The sequence below is a fragment of the Notamacropus eugenii genome, chromosome 5 (genome assembly GCF_028372415.1).
Source record: "Notamacropus eugenii isolate mMacEug1 chromosome 5, mMacEug1.pri_v2, whole genome shotgun sequence".
NCBI classification, from domain to species: Eukaryota; Metazoa; Chordata; class Mammalia; order Diprotodontia; family Macropodidae; genus Notamacropus; species Notamacropus eugenii.
This window is the reverse complement of record NC_092876.1, coordinates 453,090,075-453,117,694: the sequence shown is the minus strand read 5'-3', so window position 1 is coordinate 453,117,694 and position 27,620 is coordinate 453,090,075. Positions and strand designations below refer to the sequence as shown.

The 27,620-nt window shown below is 41.2% G+C and overlaps 2 protein-coding genes across 10 annotated transcripts in view; one reads left to right on the top strand and one right to left on the bottom strand.

Moving 5' to 3' along the window:
- The window catches only part of APOO (apolipoprotein O), an 85,938-nt gene extending 84,897 nt beyond the window's left edge, over positions 1-1,041 (bottom strand). Inside the window, exon 1 of one of the 2 annotated variants that reach the window (XM_072615267.1) lies at positions 926-1,041. In XM_072615267.1, the coding sequence (XP_072471368.1) occupies positions 926-934 (9 nt within the window). In that variant the 5' untranslated portion in view covers positions 935-1,041. The remainder of the gene's footprint in view (positions 1-925) is intronic. The other variant, XM_072615266.1, reaches the window with a different exon arrangement.
- A 542-nt stretch (positions 1,042-1,583) lies between these two features.
- The window catches only part of C5HXorf58 (chromosome 5 CXorf58 homolog), an 82,483-nt gene continuing 56,446 nt past the window's right edge, over positions 1,584-27,620 (top strand). For 2 of the 8 annotated variants that reach the window (XR_011968251.1, XM_072615257.1), the window contains exons 1-5: positions 16,459-17,549; positions 21,211-21,310; positions 23,295-23,389; positions 23,481-23,592; positions 26,977-27,108. Coding sequence is in view for 7 of the 8 variants with exons in the window: in XM_072615257.1 (XP_072471358.1) it covers positions 17,431-17,549; positions 21,211-21,310; positions 23,295-23,389; positions 23,481-23,592; positions 26,977-27,108 (558 nt within the window). In the remaining variant the exon portion in view is untranslated. The other 6 variants (XM_072615258.1, XM_072615261.1, XM_072615260.1 and 3 more) reach the window with 6 other exon arrangements.

The window sequence follows — 27,620 nt, the reverse complement described above, 5'->3', positions numbered from 1 at the left end:
GGCTAAACTTGCAGTCAGTAGGGCCAGCTTTTCCAACCCCGGTGTCAGTTTGTTCACTTTATAAATCCAATCAGCCCTTGCTGAACGCCTAATTGGTTCCAGCACTGGGGATAACAAAGCGAATTAACCTCAACCTTGAGGAGCTTACAATTCCAAAGGAGGGGAAATTTGTAAATATCCAGGTGTATACAAAGTAGCCGTAACAGCCAGGCACTAATGTAACCGCAACAGCTTGCATTTCTCTAGCACTTTTAAGATCTGCAGTGTTCGCACATGCATGATCAGCACAACCACGCCGAGGGATGGGTGCTATTGATTATCACCACACTAAAGTTCAATCGATCAGGGTCAACAAGCCATTCAGCGTGGGAGGCTGGCTGTGAGCTCCAGGCAGGAGGCTCCAAGCACCAAGCCGGCTAGAGTAAATACCCTGATTGGAGGGAGGGAGGGAGGGAGGGAGGGAGGGTCTAGGAAAGAGAACACTTGATCAGTATCTTAAAAGGAAACCAGGGAATCCAAGGAGGGGCTGTGATGAGCAGGGAGGGCATGACAGGCAGGGGGCACGGCCAGGGCACAGGTGGAGAGGCAGGAGGAACCGGGAGATGGGTGAGGAGTTGCTGCAAAGGCAGGTCGGGGGCTGGTTATCAGGAGCCTAACCAGAGCCCCCTCCCTCGACGGATTGTTTCGAGGCCCAAAAGAAGTAGTAGGGGCAAAGCGCTTGGCCCTCCTCCAGGCGCCGGCTCTCGACACTCCACGAGTCAGGCGTGCGCACGTGGGGGGAGGGGACTTGGGCGCTTCGAGCGCGGTCCGCCGGCCCTGGCAGCACCCGGCGCTGGGCCCCGGCGCTGGGCCCCGGGCCCTGGCAGCACCCGGAGCTGGGCCCCGGCAGCCCGCAGCGGGGGCGCAGGGAGCGACAGCTGCTCACCTTGAACATGTTGCTGGCTGCGGCGGCGGATCCGGCTTGGGGGGGGTCACCTCGGTTTAGCCCCGCCCACCGCGGAAAGGCTTTCTACGGCGGCCCGGTCAGGACAGCCTTATCCGAAGAGCGACGCGTGCGCGGAACACCTCCGGCGACCCGTAGTACAAACTTTATTGACACCTTCCGGAGCTGAGTCGTCAGAGCTACCGAGGGGGAGGGGCCTCCCGGGATTGCTAGGCAGCGGGGACAACGCGCGCACGCGCGGTAGCCGAGGCTGCTGGCAGCCCGGCCGCAGAGGCTTGAGGGGGCTGCGGGAGGGCCGGGGCACTTGCCGTCAACGTTGGTCCCCTCTGCGCCCCGGCACGAGGGGCAGATGCGGAGGCTGACGGACACACGTGGAAGAAGCTGCTCCTCGGGCTGACCCCGCGAACGCCGCCGCTTTTGTCCCCCGCCATCGTCGTCAGTTACCACCACCGAGCCTTTTTTTTGTTGATGCCCCTGGACCTGTTTTCATTATGAAATAAAAACTTGGAGCCCGTCATCTCCCACCTCCGAGCCCTTGCTTCCCTCCTCCCCGAAGCGCAAGCTCGAGGCTGCCTTCATCCATCCCCGCGCTGCCCATGAGTCTCCAGATCCGGGGACCGGACTTTGGAAAGAAGGAAAGAAAAAAAAGAGAAAAAGAAAAAAATCCCCCAATCCGGCCAAGGCGAGATCCCTCCGGTTCCGGTCGCGGCTGGCCGTGAGGATCGAGGCAGAGGGGCCCGTGGGAGGCCCCTTCCGAGTGCGGCCAGGAAGTGAGAGGTAAAGCCTGGGGGGGTCCGGAAATGTCCCCCCGATCGGGAGCTGCCCGGTGGGAGGAAGGAAGGAAGAGCCGGGTTCGAATCCAGCCTCAGACACCGGGCTGCGTGTGACCCTGAGCAAGTCACTTCACCTCCGTTTGGCCCAGTTTGCTCGTCTGGATAACGGATGATAATTGTCAGCCACATTGTAGCAAACACTAGGTTACATGGTGGCCGTTCTTAGCTTCACTGTCATTATGGCAGACACAGGCTCAGAGGGTCCTGGAAGGCCCGGAGCTCGGTGCTTCTTTATCCCTATTTTACAAACGAGGAAACTGAGGCTGGTGACTTAGGGGTGTCCAGTGGGAAGGAGGGGCTGGCTTGTTTTACTTTACTTCCCGGAGAACTGGAAGCTGTCATAGGGAAAGAAGGTCCAGAGAGGTCCGAGTTAGCTGGCGGGGGTCTGGGAGGTCCTCCGGGCCAGCCCCTTTGTCTTACAGGTGGGCTAACCAGGGCCCGCTTAAGTGGGCTGACTTGGCCAAAGTCCCATGGAATAAAGTGGCAGAGCTGGGCTATATATATAAGGGAATAATAATGTAGGTGGTGCCATGAATGGGAGGGCTGGGTTTGGAGCCAGGAATACCTGAATTTAAATCCTGCCTCAAACAGGTAATAATTGTGTCACCACGGCCAAGTCTCAGCCTCTCCCAGCTGGAGTTTGTTCACCTTAAGTTGGGGATTATAGTAGCACCTGCCTTCGGGGTTGTTGTGAGAATCAAGGTATTTGTGAAAAGCTTCTCAAACTTAAAGCTCTCTATAAATACTAGTTATTCTTCTTAGTAATAACAATGTAACAAAAACCTATTAACCAGTCCAAGCAGGCGTTCATAACATTTCCTGTTGTCCTGGACCCCGTCTTGGCGGTCTGGCCAAGCTTGTGGACCCTTCCCAGAATGTTTTAAAATACATAGGATAACCAAAGAAACCAGTCATCTTGCCATAGAAATATTTTTTTAAAAAAATAAGTTCCTAGGCCTCCGTGTTTAGAAGTGTCCTAAAGTACAATGAGTTGTTTCCAGAGCTGGCTAAGGCAGGAGGATGAGCATTTTCAGATATGTTGTTGGGATTTTCTGAAGGTATAGGTTTGGATAGCTTCTGAAGTGCAGATGCTGAAGTTCCATGATTCTGTGAAAACGAGAAATGGAAATTCATATTAATCCGTTAATATTTAGGGTGCAAGTTTTTCAGAGTTTGCTGGATTGTACCTGTAACCTCTGGTTCTAGGTCTCTTCACACGGTGATCTCCTCCGCTCTCATGGTTTCTGTTATCACCTCTTTGCATTTGAATCTCAGCTGTGCAAGTATTTTTTTTCTTGACAGATAAGTAAACGGAGACTCCAAGAAGTTAAATGACTTTTCCATAGTCATACAGCTATTAAATATGGTCAAACTTGATCATACCACTAGAAGTGCTTCCTCCTGGAATACAGACCGAGAATTTTTGACTCTTAAATATGAGGCTTTTTCCACCATGCCATGTCTTAGTCATAGAATGTCAGGGCTGGAAAGGCTCTTAAACCTCATTAATCTAAGCCCTTCATTTTACCAATAAAGAACAGATAGCATAAATGAGTTGTCCAAGGTCACCCAGCTAGTTAAAAATTAAGCAGGGATTATAGAATCTGGTTCCTCTATTTCCTAATCCAGTTATCTTATTAATAACACAGTTTGCTATTATATGAAATTCTATAAACTTAATAGCATCCTAAAAAAAATCTTTGCTTTACATTTTAAGGGTTTTGAAATTAGCATTATAATCAATATTTCACACAAGCTATCTTCACTAGGTTTCAAACAATGTAATATTATGGAAATTATGTTAATTTTCTTTGCTTTCAGATTTCTTCATTGTGAAAAATGTCTTCAAGTTCATCAGAGCTGGATGGAGACTTAGAAGATGCAGAATTAGGAACTGAATTTCAGGAAGTAAAATTGTCAGATGCTTTGCCACTAGATGACCTTAAAGCGTAAGTACTCAATTGTTGAATATGTATAAATTTTGGCATTTGTACCAGTTTCTTTGTGTCATTATCCAAGATGTTTTAAGATCTCTTGTTTATGGATCATACATTTGTTTTTTAATTAATTTTGAACTAATTTGAACTCCAGCTGTTGTGTCCATATCCATGAGGCTTAAAATAATACCTTGCATTTTTCTCATACACAGTAAGATTATGCAGCTTGATTCACATATTTACCAGGTACCTTCTACATAAAGGACACTGTACTAAGGGAGATTAAAAAAATAAATTGTATACTTCCTGATCACATACTGGGAACATGACTCATGACATCAGGACGTACACAAATAACATAGTCTGTCAGTCACGTTTATTACAATTGAGGCAAGAACCAGGACACAAAGGATGCCATATTAGTCCTTCCCCTCAAGAAACTCACATTGTAATGGAGGAGATAGCTTACGATGGGAATATACAAGATTTATATGGAGTAGATGAAAGGTAATTTCAGAGGGGAGGCAGTAACTGGAGTGAGTTAAGTGGAGGGATGTAATCAATGAAGGCCTCTTGCCAGAGGTGAGATTCAAACTGAGTCTTGAAGGAAGCCAGGGAAATAAGAGGCAGTGACGAGGGGGAAAAGTGCCCAGCACGTGTGCAGACCGCCAGGGCAAAGGCACTGAGACGGTGATGGAGGGCAGATGGACCACAAAGTCTGGATCGCGGGGAGGAAGAGTGTAAGGAGATGCTAAATGATAACAGAGGCCTTTATGTTTGATCCTGGAGATGACAGAGAGTAGCTAGAGCCTACACAGTAGTGGAGGGACATGGTCAAAACTGCTTTGAGAGGAACTGCTTTGGCAGCTGAGGAGAGGATGGATTGGAGTGGGAGAAGACTTTAGGCGGGGAGATCAGCTAGATGGCTTTTGCAATAGACTGGGCAAGAGGTAATGAGAGCCTGAGCCAGGGAGATGGCTATGTGAGGAGAAAGAATGGGATATGATATATAAAAGAAGCATTATGATGGCAGAAAGGATAAGATAGGGCAATGGATTGTTTATTTGGGGTGAGAGATAAGAGCCATTCCTTTGACACTTTGGTGTGCAGTTTAATGTTACAGCTCAGATGTAAACCTAGGTAAAGAACTTGCAGAGCTTAGACCAAGGGACCAGTGGTCAGACTCTGAGAGCACTGAAAGAAAAAAGAAAACTGAAATCTTGAGCTTTCCAGGCTGATCTCTCCCTGAGAGACTGGAATAACACGACATTCAGTCCCTCCCCCCCCAAAAAATAGCAGCAGCACCAAAGCAAACTTTCCTTCCTATCCAGAAGTGAGCCTAAAACCAACAAAGTCTGGAGTCAGAAATTAGGCTAAAATAGTAAACAAGTGAAAAAAAAAAAAAAAAGAACGTCACCAAAAAACTTCTGGCAGCAGGGACACTCAAGACCCAAACCCAAAAGAAGAAAATGTCTCCAAAACTTCTGCAAGCAAAGCCTCCAATAAAAATAACAGCTTGGGCACAAGTATTCAGCTAGAATTCTTGGAAGATGCGATGCAAGAGTTTAAATTTTTTTTTTTAATGAAATGAGAATTCAAGGGGGAAAATTGGAAACAAACAAAAGCAGAAAAGCAGAAATATTCCATATACCATTTTCTGACCAGAATGCAATAAAAATTGTATTCTTTAAGTGTCCTTTGAAGCATAGATTAAAAATCAGTTGCAAACTAAATAACCCCATCCAAAAGAATAGGTAGAGCAAAAACCATAGAATCATAGAAACAATAATTTCATTAAAGATAAAGACAGCAATGAGATGATGTAACAAAATTTGTGGAGTGTGGCCAAGACAGGACTGAGGGAAATTTTAGAGCTGTAAACTTTCATCAGTAAAAGAGAGGAATTGGTCATGCAACTAAAAAATCTAAAAAACCCACAAATCAAACAAGCTCCTGAAAACAGAAATCCTGAAAAATCAACAGAGAGATTAAATAAATTAAAAATTTCACAGCTGCTAACGAACAACTAGGAGTTGGCTTTATGAAAAACCTAATAACAGAAAAATCATTGGCTAATTTGATTTTTTTAAAAAAGAATACTAAATTACCAGCATTAAAAATGAAAAAGATGAATTCGTCACCAATGAAAATGGAATAACAGGAATTATTTGGAGCTCTTTTGTCCAACTCTATGCCAATAAAACTGACAAATTTTAACTAAATGGATGACTATATAAAAATGTAAATTGTCCTGATTAACAGAACAGAAAATAGAGTATTTAAATAGCCCCATTTTAGAAAATTAAATAAAATGAACTCCTTAAGAAAAGAAAATAACAGACTTAGATGGATTTACAAGTGAATTCTACCAAATATTTAAAGAATCACTCCTCCTGTGACAGAAATATGGTTTTGATACCTAAGCCAGGGAGAGTCAAAACAGAAAAAGAAAACTGTAGACCAATTTCCCCAATGAATATTGATGCAAGAATTTGAAATAAGATACTAGGAAAGGAAATCACAGTACTATATCACAAAGACTGTACACTGTAATCAGGCTGGATTCATGGCAGGAATTCAGGGCTGATTCACTATGAGGAAAATCATAAGCATAATTGACCATATTAGCCAAAAAAAAAAAATTCACTTGATCATTTCAGTAGATACAGAAAAAACTTTTGACAAAATGTAACACCCATTCCTGTTTTAAAAAAATGCTATAAAGCATGGGAGTAAGTGGAGCTTTTCTTCAAATAATAAGTAATATCTATCATAAACCAAGAGGCACCATTATCTGTAATTGGGATAAACTAGAAATATTCCCAAAAGATCTGGAGTGAAGCAAGACTGTCCATTAACACCGTTACTATTCAGAACTTTACTGGAAATGCTACCTATAGCAGGAAGACAAAAAAGAAAAGAAACAGAAGGAATAAACATCAGCCACAAAGAAAGAACTATCATCTTTTGCAGATGTATGATGGTATACTTAAAGAACGCTGGAGAGCCAGCCATAAAGCTAGTTGAAACAACAACTTCAGTCAAGTTGCAGGATATAAATAAATCCACGCAAATCATCAACATTTCTATGTATTGCTCCCGTCCCCCTCAGGAAAACCCCCCAGCAGGAAGAGATAGGAAGAGAAATTCCATTCAAAATAACTGCAGACAACATAAAATACTTGTGAATCTACTTTTCAAAACATAAACAGGAACTATATAAAAACACAAAGCACTTTTCACACAAAGACAGATCTAAATAACTGGAAAAATATAAATTGCTCATGGACAGGCAGAGCCAACATAATAAAAATGACAATCCTGTCCAAATCTACTTATTTAGTTCCATATCAGTTTGCCAAAGAATTACTTTGTAGAGCTAGAAAAAAACATTATCAATTCATCTGGAGTAATGAAAGTTCAAGAATATCAAAGGGAGTCAGTGGTGGGGAAAAGGAAGAAGGGCTAGCAGTACTAAATTTGAAACTATATTACCAAGTGGTAATCATCAAAACAGTATGGTAGTGGATAAGAATTAGGATGGTTGACCAGTGGACTAGATTAAGGACATATAATCTAAAGAAGCAAATAACCACAATAGCCTGGTAAACCTAAATATACCAACTATTGGGGCAAGAATTTGCTATTTTACAAAAACCACTGGGAAAACTGGGAAGTAGTCTAGCAGAAACTAGACCCAGCAGATCAGCATCTCACACCATATACCAAGATAAAGTCAAAATGGGTATGTGATATAGACATAAAGGGTGATACCATAAATTAAGGGAATATGGAAGGAATTACCTATCAGATCTATGGATCAGGAAAGAGCTCATTACCAAACAAAAGATAGATTTGTGGGAAGTAAAGTGGATAGTTTTGATATTACAAAATTAAACTGGTTTCGCACAAACAAAACAATGCAGCCAAAATTAGAAGAAAAGCAAGAAACTAGAGGAAAAAGTTGCAGCAATTTTCTCTGATAAAGGTCTCATATATCAAATATATAGACAACTAAGCCGGATTTATAAAATAGGGAGCCATTCCTCAGTTGATAAATGGTCAAAGGATGTGAACAGAAAGGTTTCAGAAGAAAAAATCAAAGCTATAGATAGTCATATGAAAAAATATTCTAAATCATTAATAATTAGAAAAATGTAATTTAAAATAATTCTGGGGGACCACCTCTTACCTGCCAGATTGGCTAAGATGGCAGGAAAAGAAAATGACAGATGTTGGAGGGAATTTGAGAAAAGTGGTACACTAATGCATTGTTGGTGAAACTATGAACTAGTGTAATCATTCTGGAGAACAATTGGGAACTATGCCCAAAAGGCTATAAAATTGTGCATACCTTTGACCCAGCAATCCCTCTGCTAGGTCCATACCCCAAGGACAATAAAGAAAGGAAAAGGACCCATATGTAGAAAAATATTTATAGCAGCTCATTTTATGCTGGCAAAGACTTGGAAACTTAAGGGATGCCCATCCACTGTGTAATGGCTGAACAGTATACGAATGTGACAAAATACTATTGTGCTTAAGAAAAGATGAAGGGAGGATGGTTTCAGAAAAACCTGGGAAGACCTGGGATGAGAGTTGGGTGAAAAGCAAGTTGAACAGAACCAGGCAAACAACCTACATAGCAACGGCAGTATTGGGAAGGTTATCAACTCCGAAAGACTCAGTAACTCTCTCAGCATAGTTATTGTCCAGTTACTTGCTATGTCCAGGTCTTCATGATCCCATTTGGGGTTTTCTTGGCAAAGACACTGGAGTGGTTTGCCATTTCCTACTTCAACTCATATTATAGGTAAAGACATTGAGGCAAATAAGGTTAAGTGATTTGCCCAGGGTCACATAGGTAGTTAAACTGTTTCAGGTCAAATATGAACTCAGGTCTAACAGTCTACCCACTATCCACTCTGCCACCTTCCCCAGTCAATACCGTGATCCACCACAACGCCGAAAGATTCATGATATAAACTGCTATCCACCTCCAGTCCTCCAAACTGATAGTCTCAGAGTGTAAATTGAGACATTTTTTTCTTCTTTCTTTTCTTTTTTTCTTTCTGAAATGTGGCTGATATGGAAATATGTTTTTCATGATTTCATATGTATAATGGGTAGCATATTTCTTGCTTTGTCAGTGAGTGGGGGAGAGAGTGTAAGGAAGGAGAGAACTTGAAACTGAAAATAAAAATTAAATTAAAAAAAAAAGATTATGATGATCCAGCAGCTCCAAAGTTGACTCCCCAGCTTTTTCCCTTTTGTGTAGGAAAATGCTTACCTCTGCTACGCTAGGGATGCTTTCTTGCCTATTATTTCCCCTCCTAAGTCTGCACTTGGGAATTTTTTTTGTGCATTGTAATTGATTGATTGAGTAAAAGAAGGAGAAGTGAAGAGAGAATGAAATTCATCTCCTAGCTGATTTGGGACTTGTTTGCATGCATAGGATCCTGCTCTTCATGGCCTTGACTCAACCCTGCATAGGTCAGGTGGTCATCGACTTGTACAAAGAACAAAAGTTTGTTCATGCTGTGAAATGTTGATTTAACACTTTAAAGCATGCTATAAGTATGGTACACATGTTAGTAATTATTTAGGGCCTCTGTTCAGTACTTTTATCTGTATGTTGCATTTATAAAGAGAATTAAGCAGTGAATTGTCTAGAGCTGGAATAGATTCTAACACATCCTTGACTCTTCTTTCTCCCCCACCCCACTCTCCATTTTCAGTCAGTTATCAGTTCTTGTTAACTCTACCTCTACAAGATTTCTTGAATGGATTCCCATTTTAGCCACTCACATGACTATGTGACTGACTTAGTTCAGGCCTTTGTCACCTCTCACTTGGACTTTCATAGTAACTTTCTAACTGGTCTCTGCTTCCAGACAGACTTTCCTCCCTCATTCATCCTCTACAGAACTTCCAAACTAATTTCTCCAAATAAATTTCCCAGCTTCCAAAATAATAAGAAAGAAGTCTGTGTCATACTCAAAGATCTCCAGTGGTTCACTGTTGCCTTAGAATGCAGTGTAGACTCTCAGTCTGGCATTTAAGGCTCTCTGTTAAAAATAAAAACAAAAAACCCTCCTTTTTCACATTACTCTTCTAATTAACTTGAACTGTTAGTTGTTCCCAAAATTTAGCATTCTATTTCCTGTCTTCAGTCATAACACATGGTGTTCCCCATGCCTAGGAGGTACCACCTCCTCCCCTCTTGAGCTCAGACCACTTATGCGTCCTCAAAATTCACTTTCGATACCTTCACTGATACCCACCCCCTACAAGTTTTCGTTGCTCACTCCCTCTTCAAATTAATTTGTATTTATTTAATTTTGTTCATGTTATGTTATGTTATGTTATGGGCTGCATGGTGTAGAGAGAGAACATTGGATTTGGAGTCATAAAAACCTGAGTTTGCTTCTTGCTTGGACTCAGGGTCCTCCGTTGTCTCCGTGGTTATCAAGGTGTCATGTCTGAGTCACTTAACAAATAGTTATTAAGTTGAGTTGAATTGAGTGACGCAGATCTGGGAGGATTGAATGACAAATGGAATGACTGGCTCAGGGTCCAAGAAGATCTCCACTGACCGGAATGGTGGTCTCTCCTGGTGGTAACAGTGAGGAGGGATCAAGCAAGGATCATAAATTTGTAGCTGGAAGAGACCTTGGCAGCTATGACTACAACCACCACCTTATTTTACAGATAATAAAGCAGACTCGAGAAGTTAATATTTCTGTTACATTTCATCACATTAAGTTTGACATTTGAGTTCCCCAAATCATCTTTACAAATAAAAGCTAAGCAGCAATTTCTCTAGGAAAAACAACCCACTAACCAAGTATTACATAAGGTATGATCTAGTAGCCAAGAAAAGCTCACCTGATCTTAGACGGCCTTCAAAGACACAAGGGAGATGAGGCCTGCAACGTGACCTTTGGTCTTCTGTGCTCATTCCATAGGATGCCACATTTTTCTAGTTCTTATCCTGTCTTTCTAACTTTTTTTTTTGGTCCCAGTGTCTTGTAGGGGGACTTTTAACAAGATGTCTGGGTGGGAAGTCATGTATGGGGCCATCTTTCCCTTAGAACCTTCAGAACAGTTAGAAATTGGGGAGCTGGGCACTGAGAGCTTTTGAGCATGTGCAGGCTGGCCATCTTCCTTCCAGTGCAGCTAAGCTGGAAGGAAAACAAGGTTGAGTCATTGGGATCTTTTATAAGCATTCTTAATTCTGCATCAGAAGCCCGTCAAAAAGCCTTTCCTTACTGCACAGTAAGAGAACAGGCAAATAGTCATAGAATGCCTGTGCAGCCTCTGACGTGCATGTGGGAATTGCATCAGGCCAAGCATATTTCATAATAGCCAGCCTCTCAGTGAATGGCCAGTCACATTAGAACATACCAAATAAACTAAAATCAAAATCAACAAGAGCTTGAAGAGAGAGAGAAGGAAAATAATCCCCACAGAAAATCTATTAATACAGTCAACAATACTATGAAATAAAAATATTAGTAGGAAACTCCCAAAGAGGAGCATAATTTTGCAAAAGCTGCAGTTAGACACCTCTAAGAGACTGGATTAACCACAAGAACCTCTTAAATGGTGGGAAGACCTAAAAAAAGAAGGAATTATTAAAAAAATTTTTATTATTAAAAAGAAGGAAAATTAAAACTCTAAATGAAAAATTAAAAAAAAAACCAGAGGATTAACCTTAATCTTAGCAAAGCAATAGTGCATACCCCAAAATGAACACTAGACGATATGGAACTCAGAAATTCAGTAATACAAATCATTTTTCAAAGAGGACGAATGACATCACAGGATGATTTGTGACTTGCACATGAATTAGATTGGAGGCAGAGTTGTGCAAATTGTCAGTCTCTTCCATGGTTATTGAAGTCTAGTGGGAAGACAAAAGTCAGGACAACTGGCGATGGCCCAGATGCAGTGGATGACCTTGGATGTCTGACTAAACTTTAAGAGCTCCACAGTGCCTGCTCCAGTCACCTTCATGGCCATTGGAACAAATTGTTCTCATTCACCCATTCTACCAGGGGAAGTCTTTACAGGATTGGGGTAGACATCTCCCTAACTTAACTGACAGGTTGGAGGCTTGTTAATTATCCTCAAGATGGTTTATTTAGCCCTTCTGTCACGATGGTTTTAATGGAGTGTGGCCGCTGCGTGCTGGAGCTTCTTGGAGTCACTGGAGAGAGTTGGGTGAAAAGTGGACATGAGAGGTCGGCTCAGCAGCCCTCCCACCAGAGGTGCTAGTCCTCCCTGAACCCCCCATGCATCCCCGATGATAGAATAAGAAATATTAGAGAGTCAGAGTCAGAGGACAGCAAAACTGAAGTGGCCAGAGATGTTCACGACTGTGCCCTGCTTTCTTCTCCCCTATCCTTTGTCATTTTGTTTCCCAGAATTCTGTCCTTGACAACTTCCTTTGTTTTCTCTTTATGGTCCTTAGCTATTTCATCCACGTGTAGCTTCAAGTGTCATTTATTTTTTTGCTGACACCCAATCTATATTTTTAGCTTCTGCCTCCCCTTAAGTTCAGAACAGTCTCTCTAATTGTCTATGAGATATCTATATCTGAGTGTGCTGCCAGTACCACAACTTCAGTGTGCCCAAAATATCAATCCGTGTCCCTGTCAAGCTGCTCCTCCTCTGAATTTTCCGCTTCTGTCCGTGGTGTGCCTCTTCATCCATTGTCCCATGTATAAAGTCACTGTGTAATTTGTGATCTTTCACGTTCTTACGTACCACATCTAATCAGTTCTTTCCTTATTGATTCTTCTTTCAATATATCTACCTCATTGCCCTCACGTTGTTGCTATTGTATTAGTGACAATATACAGAAAATACATGGAAGGAAAAGAATTCTAAAGGAAGCATGGACAAACAGGGCAAATACGACTTTGTTAAATTTTATATCTTGTTAAAATCCTTAAAGACGTTAAAAACACTTACATCATAGATCTTTGTGGCTTCGTGGGAAATTAGTTTTTGCCTGTGTGTTTAAGTGTTTATTTCTATTACTACTAAATTTATCATTTCAAAGGAATTAAAGACAGAGAAGAAAATACCATTAAACTCCTTCCCACAGCATTTTTGTGTGTGCTTTTCCCACGCCTGTAACTGGAATGTCCTTCCCCATCATCTCTCCCTAATGAAATCATATCCATCCTTCAAAAGATCCAAATCAAATTCTACCTTCTCCGTGAAAATCTTTTCATTTAAATTTAGTTCAACATTTTACAACTCTTTACTATGTCCAAGGTACTATGCTAGATGCTCCAGATATCTGGCTATGCTCGTGCCCCCTGCATAGAAATGCAGCTGTTACTGCCTTTAAGGAACTTCCATTCCACCATTCATTTCACTGTGTGTGTTTGGATTTGGGGGGAGGAATAAAACATGTTCACATGTAAAGAAATTCGGGAGTGATTTGAGGAACCAGAGAGCATTAACTGGAGAATCAGTAAGAATCTGAAGTAAGAGAAAGCTTTGATATGCTTAAAGGTAAACATTAAGTGAATATAATGACCTGAATAACAGAAATGATGAGTGAGCCCATTCCATATGCAGTACATGGCATACACATACATGTACACATACATGTCATTTCTTATTCCATTACAGTTCAAAAGACTGATGATAAATAAAGCACACTTGTTATCTCTCAGTTGAGAGCTAGAGGGCTGTAGGTATGGAATGAATGATAAAGTATTTATTATTAAATACTTTGTGCAAAATGCTGTGCTAAGGATGGGGGATGGAAATGAAAAACAATCTTTGCTCACATTCTGATAGGAGAAGACAATAAGTACAGGTTTCAAATGCAAGTGTAGCCCCTGCAGAGGCAGTGTCTGGGCCATCTCTCTGCAAGGATTGCTGACCTCAGTGATATAGGAATTGGGCTGGAAGGAGGGCCGGTGGTTGGGGTTGGGAGTTGCAGGGCTTGTATTTCCAGCGCTTTGGGGCTCAGGGCCTTAGGTTGTCTTAGAAAGCATCATGAGCTGTACATTTTCAGACATGGCTTATGTATTAATGTGTTTTGTTTCACTCTATTTGTTACAAGAAATAGTTCTATGTGGGAGTAACAGTGATGTGATAAAAGAACATTTTGAAAAAAACAGACAGAAAACTGTTGTTTACAACACTTTGTCTATAACAGTGTTGTAGAAAGTGTACTGAATTTGTAAACCTGAGGGTCTGGGTTCAAATTCAGATTCTTTTCATTGACAACCTGGATGATCTTGAGCTAGTCATTTAACTTCTTGGAGCCTTAGTTTCCTCATCTTTAAAAGTAGGGCATGGGCCTAGATGGCCTCTGAGGTCCAATTCATTATCTCATGGTCCTCAGTAACTGGAGGGAGCAGCTGTAGTCAGTTTAGCCTATTTGTAAGAAGTTGAGAAGTTAGGTAAGTTGTGAAGATATGGCAGCTCACAACAAAACAGAGAAGAGGCTGAAAAGGATAACTTTAGGGCATGGTAGAGTCAAGCAAAGATTTCCAGGGATGGAGGAGACCTGGGTATTTTTTCCTGGCAGTCAGTAGGCTATGCCACCCACAGCCCCAGTCTACCTCTTCCAAGACCAAGGGTCCTACCATGCCGTCTCCCTCCCTGCCATGCTGCTGAGCATCACATCTTTCCTCCCTTTTTCCACCTTTGGCTCTGGGAATTGTAATCAAAGAAATACTGCCATTCCTGGCAAAGACAATCTCAATCCATAGTCACCTTTCATTCTGTCTTCCTTCTCCAAAACGCTCTTCTCTCATTACTTTCTTCTGTACTTGATTTCTTCTATTAAATGTAAGCTCCTTGAGGGCAAGAACTCCCTTACACTCTTGTATTTGTATCTCCATCACTTAATACAGTGCTTAGTGACACTTGTTCATTCATTTCATTTTTGCAGCCTTGTAGGCAGTAAGAAAGGAAGGAAACAGTGGAATAGAAAGTGATTAAACATAAGAAAGAGGGATGCATTCCCAAGAAGAAATGGGGATGAAATCAGAAATGGGTATGAAATCAAGGGCACTGGTGGGGAATTGGCCTTGAAGCCGTGGAGTCGTCCCTCCTTGGAGACTGTACCAAAGGCAGAGACTGTTAAAGATGTAGTTGTAGTTTCAAAGCGCTCCTGGGGAGTTGAGGGGTTTCTCAACAAATAGCTTCAGTTTTCTCAGTCAAGTAAGTGAGGTAATTTACTGAGAGAGAGGAAGTAAGAATGATATAGGGTGAGTTAAGGTCAATGATTGGGATAGGAGGAATATTATCAGTAGGATAGGGCAGGAAAAGGCTCAAGGATGGAGGTGAGCATGCAGTTAAACTGGTACTTAAGAGTGTACAAACTGTTTTACTTAGCATTCCTTATGAGCCTCAGCTTACTCTAAGCTTTTCCTAAGAATTAGGGCAGAGTACCCAGAAGGAAAGGGGTAATCAGCATTATTAAATGATACATGGAGGTCAGAAAGGATGAATATTGAAAAAGACATTGTGGAAATTGCGGGACTTGGAGCGAGAGGACCAGCTTTCAAAGCTAATGACTGTCATTAGCTACCTGTATGTGATTTTGGGCAGGTCACAACGTCTCTGGGTTTCAGTTTACTCAACTTGTAAAATGAGGAATTTGAACTGGATGAACTTGAATATCCAGCTCTAAATCTATGACTACTGACTTTTGAAAAGAACATTAGATTTGGTAAATAGTCGGTCTTTGGGAATCTTAGAACAGTTCCAGTAAAGACTAGATTGTGGAGTTGATAAGTGTGAAGAGCAGTAAGGATGCCGAGTTTTCAGGTATAAACTACCTTTTCCATAAGTTTGGCAGAGAATGGAAGGAGAGAGGTTGGCTAGGAGCTCTTGGGAGCATAAAAGAAGGTAAAGGGAAGAATGAGAGAAGGAGGAATTCATTCAACTTGAGCATGTATTTATACGTAGATAGGAAAGAGCCATTGGGGGAGAGAGATTGAAGACATGAAAATGAGGGAATGATTAAAAGAACGAAATCCTGGAGGAAATAACAGTAAATGGGATTAAAGACAAAAGTGGGTGAATTAGTCTTGGCTAGGATTGCAAACACCTCTTCTTCTGAGATAAGAAGAAAAAATGAGTGAATGAATGAAAGTGATGGAAAATAGACAAAAACTTTTGAAAGGGAAATTGAGGGAACTCATGTAGGATAATCTTAAAAAGCAGAAGACAGTGAGGTGTCATAGTGGACAGAGCACTGGACTTGGAGTTAGGAAGACCTGAATTTGAAACCCACCTTGCTACTTTACTAGCATATTATGAGATGACCCTACCCAAGTCTATGGTCTCTTTCAACTTGAGTTCCATGGTAAGTAGGAGGAATGCTCATCTGCTGTGAGTTTGGGGTACAGAAGCAGGTTTGGAGACTTGAGTTAGGAAAAGATTTATATAGTTGGTGTGGTGAAGAATAGGGGTCAATGTTTAATTCAAAGATTTGTGAGCATAGTAAGGAGCCACTTAAGGTTGTATACTGTATAGCAGCAGCTCCCAAACTTTCTGGCCTCAGGATCTTTACATTTTTAAAAATTATTGAGTACCCCAAAGAACTTTTATTTGGATAGGTTTTATCTATCAATATTTGCTATATTAGACATTCAGATCAAGAAACTTTTTAAATATTAATTCATTTAAAATAGTAATAATCCCATTATATATTAGCACAAATAGCAATTTTTACAAAATTTTCAAAACCAAAACTATTTAGCAAGAAGAGTGGCATTGTTTTTTCATATTTTTGCAAGTCTCTTTAATGTCTAGATTAATAGAAGACAGCAGGATCTGCTTTTGCATTCAGTCTGCTACTATATATTATTTTGGTTGAAACCCCAGTTAGGTAGATGGAAAGAAGATAGTGAGATAGAAAGAGGAAGAGTATTTTTATAAACAAATTTCATCTTCATATCAACATGACAATAATATTGACACCGTGGGCCTCCTATGGGGTCCTCAGAACCACGCTTGGAGAACTGCTGTCATAGAGTACATATTTTGGTAGATGATTTTGAAGCATAATATCTTTACTTTCTCCAGGAATACACAGCCAGCAAGGGTGAAAAGAAGGAACCAGAAGAGGACTAGCTGAAATGTCAGATTAGCACAGTGGAAATGCTGTGATCAATGAAGATGGTTGTAGCACTTGAATCAACAACACTGAGTCTGGACGGCATAGGGAGGCAAAGGGGGCCATTGTCGGAGCAGGGAGTGAGGGGCATTTATGACCTGCCAGGCCTTACAAAAACAAGGAGAGTTGTTGTTGTGTTTGTCCGTCGTTCTTGAAGAGGAACATGACATCTAGATGATGACGTGACTTGGCACTTGACTTTGATTTGAGGGAGGGAGGGCTGTGCAGGTCACCAGCCTCACTTTCTTCTCCTGAGCCATCTGGGTCCCGTGGCCAAATATTCGTCAGGATGCAGTGGGAGGCCCTGGCACTTTTAGTGTAGTCAGTGGGAAGAACTTTTAGAGGTAATACAATTCCCAGGGGTGTGAAAGGCTATGACTGTTGAAGTTGAAGAGAATATCCATAGGTGGCACTTGTGGATACCGAAGTCCATGACATAATGACAGGTAGATGAGATAGAGAAGAAAACTGTGAGCCAAGTATTGGAGTAATTGAGCAAGGCAAAGGGTGACCTGAGTTCAGAAGACCAGAAGGAAAACACAAGTGGAGAAGGCTATGTATTTGTGTTCCATGAACTTTGAAGGAGGAAAGATGATCGAGAGTGGAAGGTGGGCAAGAAAAGGACTTGTCGAGGCTATCAGAAAACTCCTCCACCAGCTCCATGACTTGGGGGGGTAAGTAGCATCTGGGGACACCTACCCCAGTTTTAGCACAATGAGCATTCCAGAGAGGATTATTCTTTTTCAAGTTATTTCCCGAGTCTGCCTCCGTTTAAAACCACAATTCAGTGAGTCCTTAAATGCTAGTCAGTCTGTCACTTAGCATTTATTTAGTATTTGCTGTGATTCAAGCCCTGAGTTAAGTGCTAGAGATACAAAGAAAACAAGACCAGCTCCTGCCCTCAAGGAGTTTACACTCTAATAGAGGAGACATGAAAGATGAAAGAGAATCTCCAGAGGGAAAGCACTGGCAGCCCGGAGAGACCTGAAGAGCTACCCAAAGGAAACCTGGGAAACTGAGGCGGAGCCTTCCAGACAGTGGGGAGGAGAAAGCTGGATTATCACGTGTGAGGAGTGGTAAACAGGGTTGTGTGGAAGGGAGTGAGGTGTAAGAATAGAAAGGTAGGAAAGGGCCAGGTGGTAAAGAGGTTTTATTTAAAGCTTTAAGTGACAGAGTACTTTGTATTTGATCTCGGAGGAAACAGGAAGCCTCTGGAATTCGCTGAAAGTGTGTGTGTGTGTGTGTGTGTGTGTGTGTGTGTGTGTGTGTGTGTGTGTTGGGGTGGGGGTGGGGAGGGGGGCATGCAGTGACATCCTTAAAACTACGCTTTAGAAAATCACTTTGGCAGCTGAGTGAGAAATGGATTTGAGCTCACAATTCAACTCACAATTCAACACAAAGAAATTTAACAGAATGACATCCTAGGAATAGTAGCAATGAAGAGTTTCCCCACAACCTGAAACAACTTTTCACGCCATCGGTGGGAGGAATGTACAACAGGTACATGTGTGTACATGTAGAGAGCACGTGCATGGAAGGGCACAGCATACAAGCAGGGAACATTTGTGGCCAAGGCACATACCTGGATGAACTCCTTACTGCTCCAGCTGCAAATCTGACATGTCTTCTGATGCTTCTCACCAGGCTCATGTGGCATGCGGTTTCTGCCAGGCGCGCGGTCTGTGCCAGGCGTGCAGTCTCTGCTGGTCTCATGTGGCTGCTTCTTCACGCTGCTCCAGTAGTCCATGGCCGCTGCTGGTCACTGTCAAGCAATGTCTCCCCAGGGCCTGAGGCTGGGAAGCTAATTTCTGCTTCAGTATGGCCAAAGTTAAAATAATCAGCAGGAGGAAATAAACTCTTCAGTTGTTCATTTAGCTTCACTACATCCCAGAGATTTTTCTGCAAATCACTTTAATAAAAAAGGGCCATAAGCCCTAACCCACCCAGTTATCAGACTAAGGGAGAACCTTTTCAGCTTTTCTCCCATAAGGAAGCCTCTCAGTATCAGAGACTAAGCTCTTTGGAACACACAGCTATAGAATGAAAGCTATCTAATGAGAGCCCGCCAGCTTACATCCATCCTTTCACCTGTATTTCCTAGTCTCCAAAGATAAGATTTCCCTCAGACGCTTTACTTTGACTTAGACTTAGAAATTCCTTGTGGCTTCCCATTTAATTTCTTGTGGCTAAATTGTTACCTAATCAGCATCCATTTAGAGTCTCCTCTTCCACCAAGCTAGCAAGGTTTCTCAGGGTTTGAAGCTCCATAGTTTCTTGACTAAGATGCCTTGGTTCTCCTATGCACAACTGGAAGTGGTAGGATAAGGCACAGGAGCAAAACTTATCCTAGGAGTTGATGTCACTGTCTCCCCTTGTCTGCCTTCTTTCCTGACTATTCCTGTATATGTGTGTGGGAGAGTGCTAGCAGCTCTTCCCAGGATTTCAGCTTGCCCTGCAAGTTATGGAAAAGAATGACTTCCATTATAGGAGGTTAAAGGGGCTATGGCAGTACCAGAAGAAATGCCAAGTTTCAGTTAAATCTAGGAGTGAAGAGAAATGCTCAGTGAAAAATGCAAGGATATGGAATAATTTTTCTAGAAAAGAGCAGAGGTTCCTTAAGAGTACAATAAGAGGGGCAGCTAGGTGGCACAGTGGTTAGAGCACTTGCCCTAAAGTCAAGAGGACCTGAGTTCAAATTCGGTGTCAGATACTTGATGCTTACTAGCTGTGTGACCCTGAGCAAGTCACTTAACCCCAGTTGCCTTGCTTTAAAAAAAAAAAAAAAAAAAAAGAGTACAGTAGAATGGGCCCAAGGGAAAAATAAGATTGAGCTGAAGAGTGATGCCAGAAAGAGGTTATAAAAAAAGGTGGTTAGTAGGAGAGTGAAGCCTCCCTCACTAGGTAGACATTAGAGAATAGAGAAGCTTCAAGAACTAATTGGCCCCCCAAGTTCTAATCATAAGATGGAACACTGGTGTTTGAGGGTGTGACCTCACAAACCCCTTATAGCATTCTTTGGATTTGGCTGATGGCATCTGTTGAGCTTCAAGGTGGACAACACGAGCCTCTAGAGCTCTCTGAAGGGTACTCTCATTTAGGGGCTCTTTGGCTTCAGCGAGGGTTGCAGTGGGGCCTCTGGGTGGAAGGAAGGGTACAGATGTGCAGCCTTTAACGCATCTCTCCATTTGGAATCATGGCTGGATAAAGGACTAAAGGAGGGAACAGGTTGGCTGTTGTTAATACCTCCCTGCCTGGTAACAGCATCAACTACTTCAGAGACCAGTGACTAGCACTCAAGTTTAGATTTTTGCTTTACTCAGGCATCAGCATAACTCAGGAGGGAAAATCTGGGAATTGGGGATGCAGTGGGGAGCTAGATTCTTCTTTTCCCAGTATGTGTTGTAATTCTTTGTGAAGCTTTTAAGTGGAGAGTTTGACATCTGCAGCTTGGAATTGTGTCATATAGCAGTGGAGTAAGCTCAAATAGAAATGAGGCCATTGAACCACATGTAAGGGCCCCTGTTGGTGATATGTTGGCTTTGACAGCCACGATTAACATTATTGCTATTGTACTGCATGTTTTTATGTATTTTTGTTAAACGTTTCTCCATAACATTTTCATCTGGTTTGGGTGCCTTCCAAGGGAGGACTGTGTATTTGACACCTGTTCGATAGCCTGGCACCTGCATAGAAAGCTGGCTTTGGTGTCAAGAATGTCTGCTGTAAGTCCTGCTGCTGACATACATTGACTATTGTAGGACCCGAGTCAAATCACCTAACCTCTCTGACCCAGGGAGCTCCCTATGACTGTCCGTTTCAGAGAAGGTTCTGATCTGCACTGGTAGATGTTCCACACTGAAGTTCTTACAGACCAATAAAATCACAGGTCTAGCCAAAAACAGAGAAAATTTAGAATTACTGTACTTTTTAATCTTCAAAACACTTGTACTAATTGAACAATACTGTTGGCTTAATCATTAATAACCTTCATCATTTTAGGAATCTTTGGATATTTAGGAAAAAAACATGTTTTAGAAAACATTTTATATAAAGGCCATCTAGTTACTCTGATTTGTTGATAATGTATTTTTATAATAGTTCTGAACAGTGCATTTTGGGGACTTAGGAAGGATAATAAGGGAAAAGTTAGTGGCAGTCTCCATTATTCTGTCTACTTTCCCTGCTTGGTTCTGCAAATATCAGAGCACCCAAAGCTACTCCACAACACTGTATTCTGAGCGGAAAATTAGTAGGAATTCAAATTCCAAGTTTCCTGAGTATTTAGGAAAGAATAATGTGTGATTTAAACTTGTTCATTTATTTTTTTTCCTTTAGAATTGAAAGAACCCAGGCTGCTCAAGTGATTCAGAGAGCTTGGTTTTCTCACATGGATAAAATGATGTTTCAGCTCTTAAAACACACAATTTGTGCAGCGGTATGTACCCCCTCCTCCCCCTCACTGTGAGATTGGCTAATGATTGCACCTCAGAGATGCATTTTTCGAGGATATTCACTGTCTCCTACTTTCCACCAATATGATCTAAAAGCATAGAATTGTGAGTTTTTCTCCTTAGAGATTTCTGATATGAATATATATGTATGTTGTATGTGATTGCTTAACACTGATAGTTGCTATTTGTTCCTAAAGTAATACTGAATTTTTAATAAATGGAAACCATATTTATTTTTAAACCTTGTTCCAAAGGAGATGTGAGACAGCTACAACATAACCAATAGAAAATACTGATAGCTTCAGAAGATGGTGTTAAAGTCCCAAATACATGCCGTATGGATCCAGAAATTTGTTATTAATATTACATCAGAAGAAGCAGGTCCAAGAAATACTAAAGACTTGGCATTGATTAGAGTAAATTTGTTCCCTGTCCGATCTGCTAGACAAAACATAAACTTACATAAAGCATAAAGCGGAGAAACACATATGCCTCCCCCAAATTTTCACAGTGACTTCCCGCTGTCCAAAGAGAGATAGAATTACTTAAAGATAAATGATGAGAACAGTCAGCCCAACAACCCATAAAGGAAATATAAAAGAGATGATAATTGCCACTTTTGTTTAGACTGTGCCATATAGATGGGTTAGCAGTGTATCTAGCATTTATGTACATCGCTTATCTAGCAGGTGACCCAGAAGAGTCAGCCCAGCAGGACAAAGTGGCACCCTGCCTCCAAAACTTGTCTCTTTAACACCAGTTTTCTCCCAATGATGTTACGAGAATTGCAGGTCTTAAAACACCATGATCTCTAAAAAAAAGGTATTATGGGTAACCCAGAAGTGGAGATGCAGATAGATACATGGTCGTTATAAGTAAGCTGCTTAACCAGAACACAAGAAGCGACAGGAAGTGCATGATTGTAAAAAGATGTGGCCAGTCCTGTGGCCAGAGGAGAAGATAACAGGTAGGCAATTTGACTGTTGCAGCGGCATCCATGACACAAATCCTGGGTAGATCCTCAGTGAGAGATGGAGAAGAATCACACAGAATAGGAAAGGGTTCATAGGCTGCAATTGGGGTAGAATATGACATGGTCCTGGGCTGAATTTTTTAAATTTTATTTTGGATTTTTATATGGATCTCGATATACCTAGATAAAGGCATATCTATATCTGAGTTAGAATGTCAGCACATAATGTATTTCAGTACTTTAGTACTCTGTGTCTGAAATCTGGAATAAAGACCAAAAGTTATACATACATACTTGTGTACCTACATACATGTAGACATACTTAACCTTTATCAAAAGGCTCATCCTCAGAAGTCCTCATAGGGATGTCTTCTTTTCTTCCAGTAAGTCCTGAAGACAAGCTTTTAGATGAGTTGCAATATATGTCAATGGAGAGTACCCACCCCAATGAAACTGAGAACTTTTTAAGTACCAGTACTTAATAGTCCTTAAGAACTGAATTACTTAATAACCAGTACTTAATCCAACTGGTATAAATAGTCCTTGTTGTTTGTCCTTTGTTCCTGAAGAGGACCATGACCTCAGGGAGGGGATGCCATGACATGCAAGTGAATTGGATTTAAGTGAGGGAGGCTGGGCAAAGTCACAAGCCTCACTTTCTCTTCTGGAACCATCTGGGTGCATGGTAAGATGTAGATCAGGATGACTGAAGATGGCCCTGGATGCAATGGGGGACCTTGGCCATTTTAAGCTCTTTCCCAGGTCTTAGTTTGACTGGGGCAATGCCCATTCGGTGATTAAGGTTAGGTAAGAAATGAGGTAGAGAACGTCCTCTTTCACCTAGTCAAAATAAAGAAAAAATTAGTGGGGAGGGGAAGATCCTCTGGATTTTAGAAACAATTGCTATTTACATTCGCTCTGAGCCTATCAGAGTGATTTAATAAATTACATATAGGATGTATGGATATTATTAATCACACAAGTATCTGTTTCAGGAAAATTGTGTAACACATGAAATACTGAAGAAAGTGTGTCCCTTAGAGGCTGCTCTTGTAAGAGATCCTAGTGTGCAATGTAAAGTTAGATTCAGGTAATGTTCATGTATTCAATTACTTCAAGACTGAGTAAAATAACAGAGCCATTAATCTGATGCCAACGACTAACTTACAGTCTTTTTTCAGATTTGGTGGTAAGACCTTTCCACCTTTTATTGTGTTTAAAATTTTTCTTCACACTGGAGGCCATGGGAACAAGTATTTCAGTGGAAAAAATACATTGAGGCCATCAAGTGAGGTGACTTACTAAGATATCCTTTTTTGTTTATCCATCATAGCTTCTTAGAATCATAAATTGATAGGTCATTAGTGTTGCAAGCATTTTAATGGTCATCAAGGTCCCTCATTTTGCCTGTGAGGAAATTGAGGAGCAGAGTAGTTAAGTGACTTAACTAACCATGGTCACATCTTCAGTGTGGTAGGAACAACATCTTCTGTGTAGGCAAGGCAGATTTTTTCCCTACAAGGAAGGAAAATTATCTTAAGGATTAGGCACATACGGATCAAGCTGTTGAAGAATCTTCCTGTTTTGCACAGAAGGCCCTTCAGACTTAGTGGATGTCTGGCTGTTGCCTGAGTCGCCACCGCCAACGTAACCTGAGGACCAGAACTTCCCCCTAAATTGTTTAACATTCAGATGTTGCGGTTTAGGCTCTGCCCAGTCAGAGATGCCAAATACTGTTGAGGTTTCATGATGCATTGTGGTGGAACTGTCTCAAAGAATAATCCAAGTAAAGGCATTTATTGAGATTGACCTTTCTCATGAAGCAGGCTAAGTTCCAAGAGAAACCAGCAACTTCAGAGAAAGCAAGATGGATTTTTATAGTCTAAGATGTAATTACAAAGAAGAAATTATGAATATTAAAAAGGCAGAGGTGTTTGTTAAGGGATTAGGTAATAAAGGAGGGGTCCCAGCCACAGTGGAACTGGGCAGGCAGTTACCCACAGTGCATACAGAAAAACCCATTTGGGGGGAGTATATATGCATGATAATGATACTATAATAAGCCTCTGTATCATAAGTTCACTCTAGGTCAGTTCTTTACTATTACTGTGCAGGTGCCTACTTAGGGAAAGTCCCTTCTATTGTTTTGGGGTCCACATTCTGCCTGGGCATCCTGGTGATGCTGCTTTCTGATTGGCTGAGTATTGTGCTCCTGTCTAGGACTAACTAGATGTGGCTGTGGTTGAGTACATGGACACACCTGCTGTTTCTGTGGGGAATACAAGGAATGGGTCTGGGAGCTGTGGCTGGGTCCTATCATGTGGACACGCCGGCTGTTGTGTGAGAAATAGGAGTGCATGGACACACCTGGTATTCTAATGAGCAGTGGGGCCTATATGAAGAAGTTAGAATATTGAAAGTGGGGGGGGGGGGGGGTAGGGAGGAGCAGCGAGTGGCTAGGGAGGGGCTGTGGGCCTGCTGTTCAGTAGGGCCTAGAAGGAAGTTAGAACACTGGGGCTGGGGCAGCTTAATTAGGATTCCATCACAGAGCCCTTCATAACCTGGCCACTTCCTCCTACTTTTCTATTCTTCTTACATTTTATACTCTTCCCTCATTTCCCCCCTTCCCTAATCACCACCTCCAGGATTGAATACAACAGCCTTTGTGTGGCGGCATTCCATGCCCTTCATAACCTACTCCCTACCTCTCCAGTCTTCTTCCACTTTATATACCCTCCAGTGACACTGGCATCCTTACTGTTCCTTGAAGAATACTCTCCATCTCTCCACCCTGGGCATTTTTACTGGCTCTCTCTCATACCTGAAATGCTTTCCCTCCTCATTTCCATCTCCTGGCCTCCCAGGCTTCCTTCAAGTCCCAGCTTAAATCCCACCTTCTAGAAGAAGACTTTCCCAACCCCTCATAACTCTGGTGCCTTCCATCTTCTAACTATTTCCCATTTATTCTGCACGTACCTTTTTTGTACACGTTTATGTGCCTGTTATCTCTGCCATTTGATTGTAAGCTCCTTAAAGACAGGGAATGGTTTTTGCCTCTTTTTGTGTCCTGAGCACTTAGCACAGTGCCTTGCCCATAGTAGGTGCTTAATAAATGTTTACTGACTGACTGATTTGACTACCTCAACCAGTGCTGGATCTTGTGAGCATCCTTTGAATGCTATGGCTAAATAAAAACTCCCTTTGTGGCATTTTAGATGGCTGACTAATAACCCATCCCAGGCCTGAATCTGAAGAAGCAAGCCCAGCCTATAAAATTTGATAGTAGTTAGTAGAATTGAAACCAAATGAAACACAAAATGAAATTGTTAGATGTAGACCATCTAACAGTCAATAAGAAGATAATTTATGATAACATTACAAGGATACTCAGCAGGGTAGAGCACAATTTTATGTAGATGTATTCTCCCTTATTTCCTTACATAAGCATGCCTCAGTAGAGTGTTAGCTGTAATGTCTCGCATGACTTTGGGTCGCCCATGGAGTCTGAACAGCCCTTCCTGAGCTGACCTTCTATGTCCTAGGCAGCCAGGAAGACATTCAACATATGTTGCTCAAGTCTTAGTCCCCTTAACCAATCAAATCTCAAGACGGCTTCTCTGTGTTTTAAGAGGAAAAAACCACAGACTAGTCGTCTTGTTCAATCGTGTTCAACTTTTGATGGCCCCTTTTGGGATTGTAGTTTGCCATTTCCTTTTCCAGCTTATTTTACAGATGAGGAAACTGAAGCAAACCAAGGTTAAGTGACTTGTTCAGGGTCACACAGCTACTAAGTATCTGAGGCCAGATTTGAACCCAAGAAGATGAATCTTCTGATTCCATATCTGACGCTCTTTCCTTTCTACCACCTAGCTGCCCCAGAGGAGTCTATATGGCAGATATTGTTCCTACCACACTGAGTTTCAGGGTTCATTCAATAAATTATGAATGTCTAAGTTTCTTCACAATTAATGATTGCACTTGAAATCATGCTTATTAGGAAAAAGAGGCTTAATTCATTTGGTAAATAATTGAGAAAACATTTCCTATATAGACTAGTTTCACGAAATTGAAATTACTTGTCTAATCAAAGATGTCTAAAAGGATATTGGAATATCACAGTATATATGTATGTGTACATATATGTATGTATCTGTATATGTACATATTTATGTATACAGATACACAGATACATAGATACACTAATATGTAAATTCTGATTCTAGCTTCTGTCCTGTGATAGTAAAAAGAACACCATCCCGGGAGACCAGAGACCTTGATCTCAGATCTACTAACTGCTCTGCTTTGTGACCTTAAGCAAATCACTTCTCTCCAGGCCTCAGCTTGAGAGCTGCATCCACTTCAGTTTGATGTTTAAATGCAATGCTTCAGAGCAGATGTCTTTTCTACAGTGTTCTCTAAGAACTCTAGAATTTTCAAGTTGTCCTAGCTCAATTCTATGTTGGAGTGGCACTAGAAAAATGCTTTTATAAACTGTTTCAAAGATGTTATTTTTCTGTGTCAATATTGCAAAAATGTTTTCCTTCTGAATAACCAGCTTCTGGAAGAAAAGAGTGGATTGTATTGTGACATGAACTCCCGAAGGAATGTGGACACATCATAATAACAAAAATTGTTGCTATTATCTGTGAATTTTTTATTCACTGTTCCCTTTCACAGGCAGTGGTTGATGCTTGCAAACTAATGGGAAATCGGAAATATTATGACCAGATAATACAAGACCAACTTCAATTCCAAAAGTACAAAGTTGCTGATGAAGTTGATGTTGTTACCATGAAGGATTACATGCACGTAAGGACTATTTTCAGTATTTTAAATATTAATGAGAAAGGCTTCCCTTCATCCTATCTCTAAGAGAAAAAAACCATATTATTGGAATAATTCATACTAATTCTGTGTGAAGCAATAAGACTTTAAAAGAAAGAAACATAACTCTTTTTATGTTTAGTCTGATTAAGTTTTCACACGACTCATAAAAGGAGTTTGAAATCTTCTATCTCATGCATATACATGAATATATGAATATAGAATATGAGGTACAGAAGTATATACTGAATCTTGATTTCAGAACTGAAGAAATAGGAGACAAAATTTGAAACTCCCTTTATCATTAATGTGAAAGTAAATCAGAATAAACATGAAAGTACATGAAGAGTCATAACTTTTTCATTGCTTAAAGAGTCATGAAAAAATTTAGCTAGAATGTACCTTAGAGATCTCCTAGTCAAACCCCTCGGTTTGTTTGCTCCTTTAGAGGAGTAAATGGAGAACCAGAGAATTTATATACTATATGTAATTTCTTC